The following is an 18814-nucleotide window of genomic DNA, read 5'->3' on the forward strand; positions in this document are numbered from 1 at the left end:
TTTTTAAAACGATCTTTGCTTCTAAGGAGCCCGTTGGGGGTGGCCCTAGCTGAGAGAAAACGGACTGTACGTGGGAAATTTCACGCTCCTGATAATAAAATGGTAATAAAATCTCATCCGGCTCCCGAGGCTTAGCAGAGGGGATGTTTATGGTGGAGGGGGTTCCCCAACACAGGCGCAGCTGCTTTCCAGGTTGTGAGGTTTCCCAGTCCTACAGGGCAGCTCGGGTTACTGACTCTGTGGCCTCCTGCTAGGGCAGTTCCTTTACTCCCAGGCTTTGGGAGAAAACACTCAAGTCGTCCCGCCCCGGCGCCTGGCAGCCTCACTCCAGGCTCCAATTCAAGGGGATCACACAAAGTGGGATTCACCGTCTGCCCAGGGAAGGCAAACAGCTGGGAAGGACATTTCAGAGGGTGGCAGTGTCCTCCCAAAGGCTAGCCAGCGCTTGGGGATGGAACTTGGGAGTCAGCCTTTCACAAAGGCATGCTTCTCAGCAGGAAATGTGGGTGGGGCGGAGCAGTCCAGGGATAGAGACAAAGCTCCTTTGAATCTTTATCCGAGGGCCTGGCCTCTAGCGAGAGGGGTACTCCGGACCCCAGGGCAGGGAGCAAACTCCAGTGTGTAATCTCATTACCCTCCCTCGCTCTGCCAGCCTAGCGCGCACAGTCGCTTGCAGCCTACAGCTGCCCGTGCGCCCAGGTCCCTCCAGCCCATGAGGTCACCTCCTGCCTGCAGCGTCGTAACCCATACTGGAGAGTTGTGGGTAGCCCAGGAGTTGGGACAGCCCAGACCAGATCCGGCTAACAGCCTCACCTTCCCAGGCCGGCCGCTCCACCAAACTACAGCGGTCTTAGAAAAAACCTAATGAAAACCATATGTAGTGGCCGCTGGCGAACTTTCTCAGAGTCGCTGATTGGTCAGTGGCCGAGAGCTGTAGCCAATCAGCGCGCTGGGCGGGCCCGCATTGCGGACCAGAGGTCCGAGTTGGAGTCTGGCGGGCAGTGTGGCCTGCAGAGACTCGCGGAGTGGAGGGCAGAGCCAGGGAGGGGTGAGCATGTCTTGGGACCGGACAGCCAGGCGGCTGGCACCGCCATCACCGCTATCGCTGCTCCTGGTGCTGGTGCTGCTGTCACGAGCCGGGGCTCTGCATCCTGAAGAGCTCTTTCCTTACGGGGAGTCGTGGGGAGACCGGCTGCTGCGGGAGGGCGACGTTGAAAGCTCCGCGGCTGTGAAGCTAGCAGTACCTCTACGCTTCTACGTGTCCAGTTCAGCAACCTCTACGTAAGTTCAGCTCCCAGAGGTGCGCGGCTTGGTGCGGGGTCGTAGTTTCTTCCGAGGGTGTGGAGCAACTAACCTCCATGTTTAACTGTCGTCCCCTCTGGGGACCAGGCTTAGCAGCGGCGCTGCAGCGTCTTGATCCCTACTGTGGAGGAATAAGGATCATTTTAAGGGAGAGCTGGAACCGTCCCCCTCTACTTTGACATCCTAGGCAGGAAGATGAAGTTGAGGCGGCTGGTGGGGTTTGCGTTGTAGGGGCGGTGGGAGGCTGTGCACGCAGGCATAGCTATCTTCTTAAGAACGTGGCGCCCAAGATGTGCAGTGGTGGAGAAAGATGTACGGGTTCGAGAGCGGCCGCACCTGTGGGTCGCAGTGCACTTGGGTGAGGTAGGAGCAGGACTGTCGCCGAAGTTGAGCTTGTTACCCTGGATGTGTCTCAGTCTGCAAAGAGGGGGAAGTCTTCTTGACTCGAGCAGAACTCGGACCGTAGGTGCGTTCGACTGGTGGCTGCCCTTGGGACTTGAGCGACCACCACTATTTTTCCCTTTTAAAAAAAATGTTTGTGTGGGGCGGGATTCACGTGCCCCCTCGTGCATGTGAAGATCAGAAAACAACCAGTTTTTTTATTACTAGAACTCAAGTCGTCAGCTTTAATGGCAAAGTGCCCTTACCTACTGAACTGTCTCACAGCCCTGTGGTCTTATTGTAGGTGGGCACCAACGGCATCATCTCCACCCAGGACTTCCCCAGGGAGACTCAATATGTAGATGATGATTTTCCTACTGACTTCCCAGCCATCGCCCCATTCCTGGCTGACATCGACACTAGTCACAGCAGGGGCCGGATCCTGTACCGCGAGGACACCTCCCAGGCTGTGCTGAGTCTGGCTGCCCGCTACGTGCGCACAGGCTTCCCGCTGACCGGGTCCAGCTTCACCCCTACCCACGCCTTCCTGGCCACCTGGGAGCACGTGGGCGCCTACGAGGAGGTCAGGCGCGGGGCTGCGCCATCCGGAGAGGTAAGCGAGGGATACCCTGCAGCTGAACAAACTGAAGGGATGGGTTTGAGCTGGAAGCTAAGGCATTGGCTAGGAGGCATTCCCTTGATCTGGCTGGAACCATCTGAAACCAGTGCTTAGGCAGCTTGTGAGTGAGGTCTATTGTCTCTGGGAGGATTCTAAGGCTCTGCAACTTGGCTAAGTTAGCAAAGAAAATCGCTTAGTAAAATGAGGGACTAAGGTGCAGATACCAAAGACCCTGGGGAAACTTAAGGTACTTTACAGTTTGTTTTTTTTTCTGGAGTCACCTATAAGTACACAAATATTTCTAATATGTTCATTGAAAAAATGAAAAATTCAGGAAATTTAAAAAGTAACAACCTCTTATTTTCCTACCACCGTTAATTTTGGGGGGGGGAGGGTATGGGCTGGGCGTGTTGTCACTCGCCTTTAATCCCTGCAGAGGCAGAGGCAAGCTGATCTCTGTGAGCTTGAGGGGAGCCTGGTCTACAAAGTGAGTTCCAGGACAGAATACAGAGAAACCTTGTCTCGACAAACTAGAAATAACACATATATTTTTGTGTGTACATTTCTAGTTATTTCTTCAGCATATTGTTGCCGTTGACAACAGTGGGTCCACAGTGCCCATATTACTGTTTCACTTGCTCGTTCTGCTGTATAGTATGCTCTGGTCAGTGTATTTTTGTATCATTTATTACAACCGTATAAGATCTCACCCTTCCTAGTGGTCATTAAGGTTGCTCCTGTGACTTTTTTTTTTTTTTTACTATAATCAATACTATAAAACACTTTTCAATGTTTTTATTTTATTCGCGCGCGCGCGTGTGTGTGTGTGTGTGTGTGTGTGTGTGTGTGTCTTTCTCTGTGTCTGCGGGTGTTGGTAGGACCAGAAGAGGGCTTGGGCTCCCTGGAGGTGTTACATACAGGCAGTTGTGAACTGCTTGACTGACAATGGATACAGAGATTTGAGCTAGCATGCTGAAAGGACTACTAGGTGCTGAGCCACCTCTTCAAAGCCAACACGGTTTAAAGTGTCAAAACAGTGCACAGCCTTAGCTGACATCACAGGAGAGTGAGCGAGCATGCCATGAACTTCTTAGTAAGTTCCTTGTAGCTTTCTCCACATTGCCTTTGTAACAGTTTACATACTTCTGTCTGTAGGAGCCTGCTTTGCAGTCTCCCTGGAGAAAACACCAACTCTGCTCTGGCTTTGGTCTTGGCAACATGTGATGCGGGTATGGGTGGGTGAGGGTAAATGGCCTCATTGCTGGTGTAGGTAGAGACAGAGTCCTCTTGTGAAATTCCACCTGGGTGTAAAATGCCATAGACCTGGAGCAAATCTGTGTTTGCTTTAACTCCCCTAGTGCCTTTGAGCTACAGAAGTGATGTCTTCCCTAAGAGCTTGCCCATTGTCCTGTCATTGACAGTGGCTGTGTTTGTTCTGTGAACTTAAAGGAAGAGACATGTTTTCCTAAAGCCTACACCAGCAGAGATCGAGGGGTTTCTTACTTGACAGTTTTGTTTACTGACTAGTCTTGGGTTTGACATCTCAATTACAGTTCAACAGAATACCTTCAACTCAAACACTGCCTCCTTCATGCAGGCCAGCCAGCTACAGGGCTAGAGAAGACAGTCCCCACTGTTAGGTTTCATTCGCTCATTCATTCATTCATTCATTCATTCATTCACTCATTCATACATTCTTTTTAAAACATTTATCTAAAATCGTGTATAACAAGCTTATAGTCGAAAACAAAATAAACTTTTCTAATTCAAGCAACTAGGTCACCAGTTCTAACATTTTCTTACAAGTTTTTTTTTTTTAATTTTTCATTTATGAGTGAGAATGTGGGTGCGTATGCATGTGTGCACATGCATCTGGGTGTGTGCATATGCATGTGTGGACCAGAGGTCAACTTTAAATGTCTTTGCTTGGGAGCCATCTTGTCTTTCTACTCAGGGTCTCTCTGGGACCTGGGGCTCCCCAGTTAGGCGAGGCTTGCTGGCCAGTGAGCCCTAGGGATCTGCTTGTTTTTCTCTCCGGAGCTGAGATTACAAGTGTGCTGTAGCGACCCGCTTTTCATCTGGGTGCTGCCAATCAGTCAGGACTTCAGGCACGCACAGCAAACACTTCATAGGCTGGGCCGCCTTCCCAGCTTCTCCTGTAATCTTAAAAAAAAATCTATGTCACAGGGTTAGGGGTTAAGGTTGGGGTTAGGATTATATATATGCAGAGAGTCATATATATGCATATATAATCTCTATTTAAACATAGTTGATATTCGTTAATTCAGAAACTATTTTTACCCAGTCGCCTTATATCAGCACTGAAATAGACGCAGACTCTGAGCAAACTGCTCTTACTCTGAAAGGCCTCTCTTACATTTAGTAGGGACACCATTGATAACCTTTTGTTATGAATATGGTAGACTCTCCAGCTAGAGCTTCCTCCTAACCCATCCTGATTCAGGGATTCCATTTGCGTAGGTTTCAGTGAGCAAGCAATTTCTCCAGGATAGAAGGCAGAGCATGTATCAGCCTGTGTGCTGGAGGTTAATGTACTAGGGGTATGGCAGGCACAGTGTCTTTCAGAAGAGCAGGGTGTTGGGATCTGATGCAGGAGAACTCAAGGGTGGAGACGTCCCCTCTGAGGACTGCAATTGGTTCCTGGAAGTGGGCAGCCTTGAACGATTTGAAGTGGGGAGTCTGACGTTTATGTTGTTCCTTTTGTTTTGCTTTTGATCCCCCCCACCCCCATGCATCTCAGGTTGGCCTCGAACCTCATAATGGAGGATGATCTTGAATCTCTGATCCTTTTGACCTGACTGACCTGTGCTGAGATAGTGGGTGTGCAGCATCACACCCTACCCATTTGATGGGAACTGAACCGAGAGTGCAGGCTGACCAGGCACTCTACTAGCTGAGCCACAGTCTTTCTGGTGACCTTAGTAAGGGTCGAAGGGCAAACTCTTAGACAACTGTTAAATAGTCTGTTTGTTCACACCATCAGACTTCTCTTTAAATTTTTAAAATTGTGTTTATGCACATGGGTCATATGCCTACACACCGTTGCATGCAGTGCCCGTGGAATACCCTGGACCGGATTTCCTACAGTTGTGATCTGTCATGTGAGTGCTGGGAAATGAACATAGGTCCTCTGGAAGAAGAGCCAATGATCTCAACCAGGGAGCCATCCCTCTGCCCCTCTCCTTACCTTCTTGCAGGAGTGTTTTATACTGTCTTTTTTTCTTTCTTTCCTTCTTTTTTTCCCCCCCAGAGCTGAGGACCGAACCCAGGGCCTTGCGCTTGCTAGGCAAGTGCTCTACCACCGAGCTAAATCCCCAACCCCTATACTGTCTTCTTGACACAGTCCCACAGGATAAGTACAGTAACTACTGTTTGTATCATGGAAGAGAAAATAATTTCCAAATCTGCCTTAAGTGAGGCAAAGGCACCTTAAAAGACATAGTTTCCCCCTTTCTTACACTTTTCATGCAAGACCCATTTTCTGTACACGAATCATATAAGTAGTTACAGTAACAATCGCTGCACTTTTTCTGAAGACATCCAATAAATAAGGTTAGCGTTTTAGTGTTCATTGCGGCTTTGGTGCTAGGACAGTTCTTGGAGCCATAGTCAAAGGAGGTGTGAACTGGAGTGAAGTTGCTGTGAGGGACCCTTCTGATGACACCCTCACTTTGAAATTAGTGTTCTGCTGCTCCCAAGGAAAATTCAGCTGAATTAGCTAGCCTCTTGCAACAGAAAAAGAAGAATTAGAGCAAGAAGCATTTGCACTGAGGCTCCGGGGTCTTGAGGCTGCGGTGGGTCCCAAGTGTTTTAGTGTTTATTTGACATGAAGGTTACAGCCCCAGAGAGATGAGTTCACTACTTAGGATTCTCATTTCATTAGCAACATTTCATTAGAAACAGTCTTTGACAATTTCCTTTTGGTGTCCGTGCATGCGGTACCTGTGTCTCTGTGTGTGCCTGCGCACGTGTCCGCACATGCAGGTGCACACATGCATTCATGCATGGCTCACATTTGTGTGGAGATGCATGTGTGTGCAGACCAGAGGAGAGCGTCATTCCTTAGGCACTATCCACCTTTTAAAAATTATTTATTTGTTCTGCGTACGTGTGCATACTTTGACACTGTGGTAGTCACAACTTCAGAGTCAGCTCTCTGCTAATCCCCCTTCATGGGGGAATTGAGCTCTGGGCATCAGGCTTCCGAGGTTAGCGCCTTTAACCTGCTGAGCACTCTGTCCAGCTCCCTTTCAAATCATTTTCAGGCACACCTCCCTCTGACCCAGTACTCAGCAGCTAAGCCAGGATTGATTGCTGGGTGACGAGGCACACGGAGCTGCCTTCCTACCTATGGGACTACAGACCTGGGACTGACAGACACTATGACTGTTTTTGTTCAGTGTGTATTCTAGGGATCAAACTCAGGTGCTTATGCTTGAATAGCAACTCCTCACACTGAACCATTTTCCCAGCTCTTCCTTCAGTTTTGCAGTTCTGGGACTTGAACACAAGTCCTCATGAAGGTTAGCTAAGTAAGTCCTTCATGAATGAGCAACACCCATAGGCACAGTAATTCTTTCATGACACCTTCCAGGTACTTGTGAAGTCAGGAACAAGGCAGAAAACACTTGCAGCAGTGGTCTTGGAAGACACAAGCCCTCAGTCTTCATTTTCTAAGCTGTAGATTGACATGGTAGTGCTGACTTTTTAGGGTTGTCATGAGAATTAACCAAGGCGATGTGTTGTTCCTGCCATGTAACGATCTTGTGGTAGAACTCCTTTATGTAAGGACTTGGTTGTTTTATTTCATTTTATTCTCTCTCTGTGTGTGCATGTATGTGTATGTATATGTTTACATGCTACATGTGAATATGTATGTCTATGTATTGTGTGTGTATGTAAATAATCTATGTTAATGCTGTATATGAAATTGTGTGTCTGCATGTTCATGATGTGTATGTATGTCTGCATTTGTGCATTATGTGTGTGTTTGTATATGTGTATGAATATGTGTGTGTGATGTGTGTGTCTGTGTATGGTATATGTGTATGATGTGTGTGTGTGCATGTGTGTGCTTGTGTGTGTCTGTATGGTGTGTTTCTATGCATATGGTGTGTGCACGTTGTGTGTGAGTGTGTGGTGTTTGTACGGTATGTGCACACTGCATTGAGGCCTCTTGTGTGTGTATGATGTATATGTGGTGTGTGTGTATGGTATGTGTGTATGACATGAATGGTATGTGGTTTTGTATGATTTATGTGTACACACGGCAGAGCTTGGGAGAAAAACTTCCCGGTACCAGTTCTTTCCTTTTATATGGGTTCCTGGAACTGAACTCGGATTTCAAAGCAAGGGATTTATTTACCTGTTGAGCCTCCTCTGGCCCTCTCTATAAGAACTTTTTAAATGGAGGGTTTTCCAAATCACTTTTTTCCCCTTTGTTTTTCTTATCTTTTTGTAGGGGAATTAGGTGGGGAAAATTCTGTAGCTTTCTTGTCTTTTAACTTTTCCAAACATCCATATCTGCAGATATTGCCACAGGCTGAGTGGGCTTCAGGACTTGTTCCGTTAGATGAGGGTTTGAGCACAGGATGTGTTTTCAATTACTCCTGTGGAAGGCTCTTCTGAATACTTTGAAGGCCCTGGGATTGAGCTCTTGCTTTGATAGATTTTTTTTTTTATTTTTGAGGTAGATTTTGGCACACACAAATCTCCTTTGCCTGGAGGATTCTGTGGTCTCTACATAGTTTTCTTACATCTGGTGTAGTAATCTTAATATTAGTCACTGGAAACTTGACATCAGAGGAATAACGTCTTTACAGTGTGAAATGCTTCTGCTGCTCTTCATTCCCTCCAGGACGTTCACATTGGGTGTGACGGAGTGTTCTACCTGGCGTGCAAGAATGGCATGGTGTAACTGTATTTAAAAAAAAAATGAGCAAATAAAGCGATTGTTCATGTAGTTAATCTGAGATTTCTTTTTTTTTTTTTTTAAAGATTTTTTTATTTATATGTAAGTACACTGTAGCTGTCTTCAGACACACCAGAAGAGGGCATCAGATCTCATTATAGGTGGTTGTGAGCCACCATGTGGTTGCTGGGATTTGAACTCAGGACCTCTGGAAGAGCAGTCAGTGCTCTTAACCATTGAGCCATCTCTCCAGCCCTAATCTGAGATTTCTTAAACTGTCACTTCATAGAGCAAAGAGGTTATGGCTGGAAGATCTGAGTAATGATGGGTACTGTTTTTGTTGTTGTTGTCATTGTTGCTCTGTGTGTTTTTGGTGTCAGGGGAAGGCTGTTGTGTTCTCACTGGGGAGGAGGGTGTTATCTAGAACTGAGTTAGATAGTATGTCGAAGGTTTTTGTTGATGAGGAATTTCATTTGGGTTGGAAGGACCACAGAAATGGGAACTGAGTGTGAGTGGTAGGAGAGCTTGCCCTAGTCTGGGCTGCATCCCTGGGAGAGGGATGGGAGCGTGGAGGTTGCTTCAGAAAAGGATGGAAACATTGTATCTGTAGTCAGGAAGCAGAGAAAGATGGGTGTTGTTTCTAAGCTGTCTTTCTTCTTTGTATGCAGTGCAAGCCTGAGCCCAGGGAATGGTGGTGTCTATATTTAGGGTGGGTCTTCCCTCCTTAATTAATCTAATCAAGATACTTTATCAGAGACATGCCTGGTGACTGTTTCCTGGATGGTTGTAGATAGTGTCAGATTGACAGCTAATAGTATGCATCACAGCTGGTCCCTGGACGCTTTAACATGGAATGGTGGGTGTTGAGTTGGTGCAGAGGTGACAGTTGTTGATCAAGAACTTTGGATTTAGCTGGAGCTTTTAATTTATGGAGCTAGAGTCCACAGAAAGGGTATGTGTGTAATTTACCACATGTCAGTGAAGACAGAGAGGATAGAGAATAACTAGATATATGAAAATGGGTTGAAGAAAACTGCTTAGGTGTCCTTGGAGACTACATATGAAGGAGGATACACTATGCCATCGTGAAAGCATTAGGCATTCTCTTAACTCTGCAGTACCAGGGTGAATATGGAACACCCCAAGAACACCAGTGTCCCCACAGGAATGGGGAAAGAATAACATACAAAGTGGTGGTTGGTATTCACACCACACATAGGAGGCCAGAATCAGTGGCCTTACACCTCCAGAGAATGTGTCCTTAAGGAAGACTGAGCATCGAACTTTGTCCCCCGGAAGGAATCACCCCATTTCTAATTTTGTTATCATTTTGGTAAGGCTAGATAGACAGATCCCTTGTTTTAAAGATGGCATTCTGCTGGCTGATGTTTTACCCTTGTGGGACGGTATGTTTTTGTTTTGTTTTTTTCTTTTTTTTTTTCGGAGCTGGGGACCGAACCCAGGGCCTTGCGCTTGCTGGGCAAGCGCTCTACCACTGAGCTAAATCCCCAACCCCCGGGACGGTATGTTTTAGTTGTCACCTGGCTCTGCCAGTGTCCTATCAACACTGGAAAGCCATGTTCTGTATCTAGAAAGAGCGTGGAGGCTCCTGTGTGGTTTCTTCAAAGGCTCCTGGTTTTCTGTCTGAACAAGAAACTGGAGACCATGCAGCTGGGCAACTCTGGCCTGATCCTCTTTGTACTGCTCCCCACCCTGTGGAGAGCCCTCTCCTCCCTGGCACTCTCTCTTCCTCTTTGGGGAGGTTGGGAGGCCTTGACTCTTGTACAGGGTTTGGCTGTGTATCTGAGGGCTTCCCTTCAGAACCTGTGTGGAGGGCTCTTGGAAAGCTTGTCTCTGGGAATGTGAGGGCCTTTCCCTTTGGAAACGAGTCAGACAGAGGGTGTCTGTGAGGAGGGGCTCTTCAGGACCTTCAGTGGCCTCTTAGCCATTCTGTGCGGAAGTCTGTAGCCCTGACAAGGGGTCTGTTCATGAGTGGGCAGTTTTCAAGCAGCTCAGCTCTTCCGGAATGTACTTTGGGATCATAAACTATATTTAAAGGAAGTTTTGTTGATTTTTTTTCTCTGGTATTTGCCTGTTTTAATGGAGACGAGGAAATTAAAAACTTGCCATTTGAAATGAGTGCTTCTCCAAAAGGTGACACAGAAAAGACATAGAGCAAATAAGGCACTACATGTGCAGATCTCCAGGTTAAAAGTCAGGCTCTCCCATCACAGCCTCCTCACTTCTTCCCAGACCTCCTCCCCACCGCCTTCTGATCTCCCCATGTAGACAGCCCTTATCATATGGAATTTCTCTAAATTTAGAACCTTGGTTCTCCCTTATCTTGTGATGTTGATTGTGGCCACCATACCAGGAGCCTCCACAGTTGGTTATTTAAGGATGGGATTATTAGTTCCGCTTTTTATCTCCTACTTGAACTTTGTTGTGACTGAAATAAAGCTTTGGCAGCCTCTGGCCCTACCCTGACTGATGATGGATGACTCATGTTCTGTGTGTACCTGAGGTGGAAACTTAGAGGTTTTGACCTTTCCGGGGAGGGTCAAGCCCCGCTGCTCAGATAGTTGAGGACTACAGCTGCAACAAATGTAGCATGTGGGGACTGAATTCATGAACTTTTTTTTTAAAAAAAACAAGGAAGGTAAGCAGACTCTTCCATTTAGAGAATACAGAGGAGATACATTGTATCTTTTTTTCTCGAAACCATTTTACTATCTGCATTTCTTTGTCTTATCACCCAAACCTCAAAGCTGTACTTTAGCATTATGTGTCAGAAAGGTAAAAGTAACATTTGAGATGTTCTAGAACAAGACAGAAAAAAACACAAGGACACATTCGTTCCTTGTATTCAGTTTTGAGGTTCTTGCTGTGTCAGTTTGTCTTGTTTAGCAAAATGAAGAGGTAATGATACCAATAAGTGATTTCTTTTTCTTCTTGTCATCCACCTTCTTTATAAAGCGAGTATTTGTAAGAGAAATGTCTCCCCAGTTCCCTATTAAATTGTAAAGCATATATGATCTAGTGAGAGAAGCCAACTACAGAGTCTAAGACAGAGGAGCATCCCTTAACTAATTCTTTGGTGGAAGAAGGTGGTAATGGCAGAAAAGGTCCCTTTGAAATTCAGTAAATGAAACATCAGGGAGTAATTCCACAGTCACCCTGGTGTTAATTCAGACTCCAACTCTCATCTAGGTCTGCTTTGGCTCCCACAGTGTTTATCTTCATTCATTGGCTGCCACTGTGATGCTACCCTACCCCACTCTGATGTCCTGGACACTCTCCTTTTTCTGTGGCCTCTGCCACCATGCCTGTCCCCAGTCACTCTCCTAAAATTCCAGTCCTGGCTGTTTTTCTCTCCTATAATTCAGGCTCTTGGGGCATAGTTTTTTGGCTCTGTCCTGACTGCAGCATCAAACATAATGTGGTTTAGCGGGTACCCAACCCCGATGAATTAATATTCAGATGTGTTAGTGAGTGGAGGCCAAAGCCAAACCAGACAACCAACAGGAGCCAAATACATACTGGAAAACCAACATAGTGGGTGCTGAAGGATGGAAGGGGTTCCGCAGGGAATCACAGTTCTCAACCCCCAGGAGGCAGTGCTTGCTGGTAAGGATTTTCTTGGTGCAGGGAAAGATGGACACAGCATCAAAGCACTTAGTAGGAGTGGGGACCCTTAAACACTGTGTAGAGGGCTTAGTGGAGCTGAGCCAGGGAAGGGAGATTGGGTCAGAGCAGGTGTCCTGGAATGGCTTGTTTGGTAGAGTTCAGATGACTGTCTATTGCAGGGGATGCGCCGTTGGGTCCGGCTGGCTTCCACCATTAATCATTGCCCGACCTTAAGCAAGCCCCTGGGTCTCTTTCTTCATCTGCAATGTGACAAGATAACTCGTGTTGTAAAGAGATTGAAGAGGAAAGGGAGTTTGGCTGTGAGATAAGTAAGGATGCCTTTTGATCAGCTGCTTCCTGACTGAGTGTTGCCTGCAGTAGACATTGGGTGGATGCGTGGCTGGCTGGATGCATGGCTAGCTGGATGCATAGATGGATAGATACACGGCTGGATGGATGCATGGCTGGATAGATGGGTGGATGCATGGCTGGCTGGATGCATGGCTGGATACATGGATGGATGCATGGCTGGATAGATGGATGGATGCATGGCTGGCTGGCTGGCTGGCTGGCTGGCTGGATGGATGGATGGATGGCTGGATGGATGGATGGATGGCTGGCTGGATGGATGGATGGATGGATGGATGCATAGATGGATGGATGCATGGTTGGTTGGATGGATGGATGCATTCATGGACAGATGCATGGGTGGGTACATGCATGGATGCTGATATGATATATGGATATGAAAGCCGCTGAGACACAAGATAAAAACCAGGACTGAGGGTATAGGAATGAGCAAGTTAATTTTGTTCCTCGTCCAGAACTCTCAAAAGAGTTTGGACTGGAGAAGCTTGCAACCTTATCACTTTTAAATACACTGTTTCAATGTTATTTGCTGAGAATTTCATACATTGATACAGTATATTTCAGTATATCCACTTCACTTCCTGTATTTGTTCTAATAACCCCCTGAGGACAGTGAAGCCTACTCACGGGTCAGGGGCCACCACTGCAGCATAGTCCACCCACTCCGGACCACACCCCTAAAGAAAACCCTCCCCTAGCAGTTCTCAACTGTCAGAATCTTCTCAGCTGCAGGCAGGGTTTTCCGTGCTGGAATGTTGAGTGGTTTGCTCTTCTGCTGGTCGCCAGCTGCTGTGAGTTTGTGAGAGTTCAACAATCGTGTCATGAGCACAAGCCATTGTTTTGATCCCATTCCTTCCGACCTTTGGCTCTTAAACTCTTTCCACCTCTTTTCTTTCCAATATTCCCTGAGCCTTGAGGGAATTTGATACGGGTGGGAGCATCTGTGACTGAGCTCTCCACAGAGAGTTCGTTCCCGGTACTTGGACTAGTTATGAATGTGTATTAACTACCATCCACTGTACGAAGATGCTTCCCTGATGACCACCGAGAGCTGCGTTAATCTATGAGTTTGTAACTAGTATAGTTGATACTATATATCCATTTAACAAAATAGAACCTATGCTTCACTCCCAGGGCTTATGAGCCTCTCCACCATAGTTTCTTGACCAGATTTACAATGCCAGGCAAAAGTTTCCTCTTGTAGTGCAGACCTTAAATCCACCCAGAAAATGACTGGTGATCCTCATAACATTCCCACCACTTAGGGCGCACCCATGAGTACATCTTGCCAGGGCTTTTGTTATGTAAGTACTGTATGCTCAGGAGTGCTTGCGCGTGCAGGTCTGTGTGATTTCTCCAAATTCTTTGATCTACACTTGTGGTATCATCAGGTATAGAATCTTACCATCACATTCTGATGGGTAGCCCTGAGCAATGAGAATTGACAACTCTGGTATCGCCTCTGTGACATCCTTGACCAACAACTTGAGAGTGAGGTGTCCTACACCTGGCTCTGGGCTTTTTGAGAACTTGTGGCCAATGGAAGGAGAAACCCACCTTGTAAGCCAGTTCCCTTTAAATGCTTGTTGTAAGTTGGCAAGTAGCTTTTCATATGGCTTTTGTCTTTTAATATTCATGGATGTTTTACCTACTTGTATGTCTGTGCGAGGCTGTCAGAAGCCCTGGAACTGAAGTTACAAGCAGGTGTGAGCTATTATGGCTGAGTAGGTGCTGGGAATTGAACCCGGGACCTCTGGAAGAGCAGCCCATGCCCTTAAATGTCCGTCTCTCTGGCCCTTCATACGGCTTTTTCAAACATCCTTAGTGTTGGTTAGTTCTTCTTCATCCTCTTCCCTGTAGCCCTAAAGTTTTTAAACCAATGTTTTATTTATGCATTATTTAACTATGGATCTAAATTGGTAGAAGAGGTATAGAATAATAACTCATACAGTTTACAAAATTATATTTGTAATTTGAAGAGGGGATTCTAAAAGAGATTATGTTCAAAACCAACTTGGGGAAATTCTAAAAAGGATCTGGGCTCCGGCCCCTTGCTGGAACACCTTGCCTGTGTTCTGTTTTTCTTCTTTTGTTTATTTGTTTGCTTAAGGATGTCTGCAATTCTTTTTTGTCCACAGCTGAACACTTTCCAGGCCGTTCTGGCATCCGATGAGTCTGATACCTACGCCCTCTTTCTCTATCCTGCCAATGGTCTTCAGTTCTTTGGAACCCGCCCCAAAGAGTCCTACAATGTCCAGCTGCTGCTTCCTGCCAGGGTGGGCTTCTGCCGAGGGGAAGCAGACGACCTGAAGAGAGAAGCGCTGTATTTCAGCCTGACTAACACTGAACAGTCGGTGAAGAATCTCTACCAGTGAGTAATGTGGGGTCTGTGCCCGTGCTATGCACTGGAAGGACATTTAGGAGAGACACAATCTCTAGTGACCAGAAACCATTTCATAATAACCTTTGGTGGCTTCTAAGAAAGGCACTGGCTCAAAACCAGGAGCTAAGCTGGACCCCTGGAGCTTCAGGCTTTCCAAGATGTAAAAGATCCTTTCTTTTTCCTGCACTGTCAGTCAGGCATAGAAACCAGAACCAGCAGCGATCATATGTTTTTGCAGAACCACTGGGGCTTGCTATGAAAAACATTGTTCTTGGAGCTACATAAAAATATCCAGTAATAACTACCTTGATGGAGGCTTTTCAGGTTAATGATTTCTGGAGAGGAGGCATCATGATTCAGTCTTTCAAACAGGTATTGTTAAGGATTAAATTATGAGTAATATAATTGGGAGGGGGGGTAGATGAGGCTTTTAGACGTCTCAGGATTCTCCTGGCATCATCACCTGAAATCATGCTGATTGGTTTGCCCACAGTGTTGCCAGAGACAAATCCATTTCTTAGTCTCCCCAGAGGGTTATTCTGCTCGTGCTGGGATAGGCTATTCTGCAGGTGTCTGTCCAGTTGGTGCTCCTGTGAGACCTATTGGCTTCAGGTGGGCTCTTTTGTCTTCATATTCTGCAATACGGGCTTAGCCCACAGTAGTTACTTTGTGGCCTCTCATAGTTGTTTCTCAGTCACACTGAATCCAGCTTGGTTACAGAAACACACTTTGCATGCATGCACCTTGTTGTGCTTGTCAACTAGATCCCGGCCAGATAGAGTGACTGAGCAAAAATTGCTGATCACTTTATCTGCAGAGCATTGTGATAAAACACTTGCAGATATTATCTTAATTAAAACTCACTCAAAGGCGGTAAGTATAACTATCTTCCCAGTTTTACAAATAGTCTTACAGAAATTATGGAAGGTGCTTATGTCAGAGTTAAATGGCCGAGCCATAGTCAATACAGCTCTGAAGTACGGATACAGGGGTGATCTCTTATGCAGAGTAGATAGGGTGTTTCTTACTAAAAATTCATGTTACTTGGTTGTTCGTATTTTGTTTCATTTTGTCAGTCACTCCGGTCACAGCTCCCTCTGCCCCTCTCCTGCAATTCTGATATTTCTGGAAAGCATCTAAGGAGAGACAGTGAAGAACCTGAGTGGGTGGATGAGAGTGTGTGTGTGTGTGTGTGTGTGTGTGTGTGCACACACACGTGCATGCATGTGTGCGACACGTGTATAAATGCCTTTATGGCCCTAGTAGGGAAACACAAATTTCTCCTGACATGCTTTTTGCACACAAACACGGGCACACAGGCACACACACACATGGGCACACACACACATGGGCACACATACACACATGCACATCAACTTCTTACGACTATGCAGGTACCAATTCTCATTCTAATACTCTGTGATTCTTGGTCCTTCTTCCCAGATGCTGTTGGTGTCTAGGGTCTGTGCCTTTTAAAACTCATAGTATTTCAAGCACTCAGCCCTACTTCCAAGGGCTCTACATATAAGTGTCCTTTCCTATTCTGTGATCCATACCGGGTGTTGGTCTCCATCTCACCCGCTGTGTAGTCTAGACTCTAGAACAGACTTAGCTATTGGCCTTCTATCCTTTCTCCTCTTACCTCTTCCCCTGTAGCTTAAAGACTCTCTTTCCCCAGGTTGCACCTAGAGCCCCTTGGAAGGAGGGCTGAGTGCTTGAAATACTACGATTTTTAAGACACAGGCGCGTGCCAAAAAGGAGCAGCGTGAGACATAACCAGAGTGATTGACAGATTTGGTGTGCCTCACGCTTAATAAAATGAGACAAACTACAGACAATGGAATAACATAAAATGCAAGTCAGAATTATCCTACCACTACTCTGAGTGACAACTCTGCTACCTCCCCTTTCAGCGTGGGCTTTGCCTCCCATTCAATGTTTCCATACTTAACACTGTCTCCTAGGCTTCTTTCCTCCAGATTCTGTCAGTATCATTGTCTTAAGGGTTGAAACATTGCATCATACATGCCCAGCACTGAGGACAACATTTGTGAACTAAAGTACCTCAGGATCATGGTCCTAGCTCCCTCTGGATGCTTTGCTGCACTCCTCCAAGGAGAAGGACATTTTCCTAGTCCTGGAATCTCTTCCTCCAACAGAGGTCATACATTATTCATGTTTGCAGGCCTCTTCTGAAACAAATGCACACTCAGGAAGAGAAGAGAGTAGTTCCTGGGAAGGGATTACCCACAGGCAGGCCAGCATGGCTGTCCTGTTTTGTGATACAGTTTTTCTTTCTAGGAGACAAATTCTATCCGTGAGCATTCAAAAGGACCTCAGAGTGGAGGGTAAATTAACTGCTTAGATTCCCACCAGGCACTGTGGCAAACGCCAGGATATTGATTTATATCTCATTAGAAGGCATTTATTTAGCTCCACTCTTGCATGATTTGTATTTTCCTACTCTTTGAAGCTGTTATAGCTGTCCACTTCCAAACTCAAGAGGTTTCCCAGCTGCAATACCCCTGCTGTGGGATGGGCTGGGGCCCCAGGGTCTCTTCTTACTGATTGGTTTCAGTTTTTAAAATTACATTTACTGTGCGGGAGTTGGGGGTTGGAGGCAGCTGGTGGGGTGGTGTGTCTGGGTCGGAGGCCAGTTTGTCAGAGTTTGTGCTCTCCCCCCACCACGTGGATTCTGGGTATAGCTCTAAGCTCCTGTAGGTAAGTGGCTTTCCCTGCTGAGTCATTTTATCAGCCTGGAGTTTTGTCTTCTGTGGTGTGTTTTATTTGCAACCCTAATTTCTATAAGCACCAACTGAGGGCAAGATTTGAAGCTCTGCTGGTAGAACACTTGCCTTGCGGACACAAAGCCCAGAGTTTTGACCTTGGTGCCACACAAACAGGGTTTAGTATCACAGCTGGTATCCCAATGTTTGGGAGGTGCAGGCAGGAAGAATAGAAGCTCAAGGTTATCATCAGCTACATGAGACTGTGTCTCAAAAAATGAAAAGAAACCTTAGCAATTGAATATAACAAATCACAGAAGGGACGAACACTGACCTGATTGGGGAGGAGAGGGTTTATTTGGTTTACTGTCCTGGGTCACACAGTGCATTAGGGGAGCCAAGGCAGGAACTAAAACAAGACAGGAACCTAGAAGGAGGTAGGAACTGGAGCAGAAGCCATGGAAGAACATTATTATTGGCTTGGTTCCTCTGTCTTACTCAGCCTGATTTCTTACACAACCAGAGTTGGTACCCTAGGGTGGTATCACCCATAGTGAACTGCTCTTCCTCCCACCAATCATTAACCAAGAAAACGCCCCTCCCCCAGACTTGCCTTCAGGCCTGTGTGATTGAGGCAATCTCTTCTCAGGTCTGCATCAGGGTGACGAAATCCAGCCAGTACAGCAGAGTATCATGAATACACTAGGGTACAGGTAGTGGCTAGTGGACAGTGCACAGAATGAGAGAGAGAAAGAGAACTGAAGAAAACCTCAACTCTCTTCCTTATTGCAGTAGAAACCTAGACTAGAATGGTGAATACTTGCCCCAGTGAACAAAGATCTCATTATATGATTCAGTGGCTCTTAATACTTCTTCTTAGCCATTCCCTCTTATTCTTCATTGTTGACTTTTGAGGAAATCCCGTAGTGTGGGAGAATTTGAGCTTGGTATTTCGTGCAAACACAGGATTGGTGTCATTGGCTAGGTCTAGCTTTCCAGAGCTTCTTAACCCCAGCTTTCTCTTACGGTTAGGAGTCGTCTTACACATGGCTGTCCTCTTCACAGCAAGCGTACCATTGACACTGAGATAGTAGGTCACTGAGCTGGCGAGAGTAGTGCCACATCCCAGCAGAAGATCTCGAGTTTCAGGATAGCTGGGACTATCTGGTGAGACTCCTCTGAGAAAAGAGATTCTTGGGAACTGAGAGGGGTTCATGGTCTACTCTACAGAGACAATGAAGATCTGTTCCCAGATACTGAGCCTCATTTTGATTAATACATTTGTATCTCACCCGTTTTGAACTTTTGCTCAAAAATTGTTTTAGACTTGGTCATTAAAAAGTACTGATAGATCTATCATCCTCTGTCATTAATACATTAGTCCATGTGAATCAGAGTACACAGAGATGTTTGGAAGACAAAGTTTCTTGTTAGTATGAAATTCTTGCCCTGGCTTTGCCAACTTTTGGCTGTAT

At 46.2% G+C, this 18814-nt stretch overlaps 1 protein-coding gene across 1 annotated transcript in view; it reads left to right on the forward strand.

Moving 5' to 3' along the window:
* The first annotated feature begins 1011 nt into the window (after positions 1–1011).
* The window catches only part of LOC116913299 (nidogen-2-like), a 59266-nt gene continuing 41463 nt past the window's right edge, over positions 1012–18814 (forward strand). The window contains 4 exon segments of the mRNA XM_032917427.1: positions 1012–1256; positions 1259–1281; positions 1988–2296; positions 14369–14601. Coding sequence (XP_032773318.1) covers positions 1055–1256; positions 1259–1281; positions 1988–2296; positions 14369–14601 — 767 coding nt within the window. The 5' untranslated portion in view covers positions 1012–1054.

Source organism: Rattus rattus, chromosome 12 (assembly GCF_011064425.1).
Source record: "Rattus rattus isolate New Zealand chromosome 12, Rrattus_CSIRO_v1, whole genome shotgun sequence".
Lineage (NCBI taxonomy): Eukaryota > Metazoa > Chordata > Mammalia > Rodentia > Muridae > Rattus > Rattus rattus.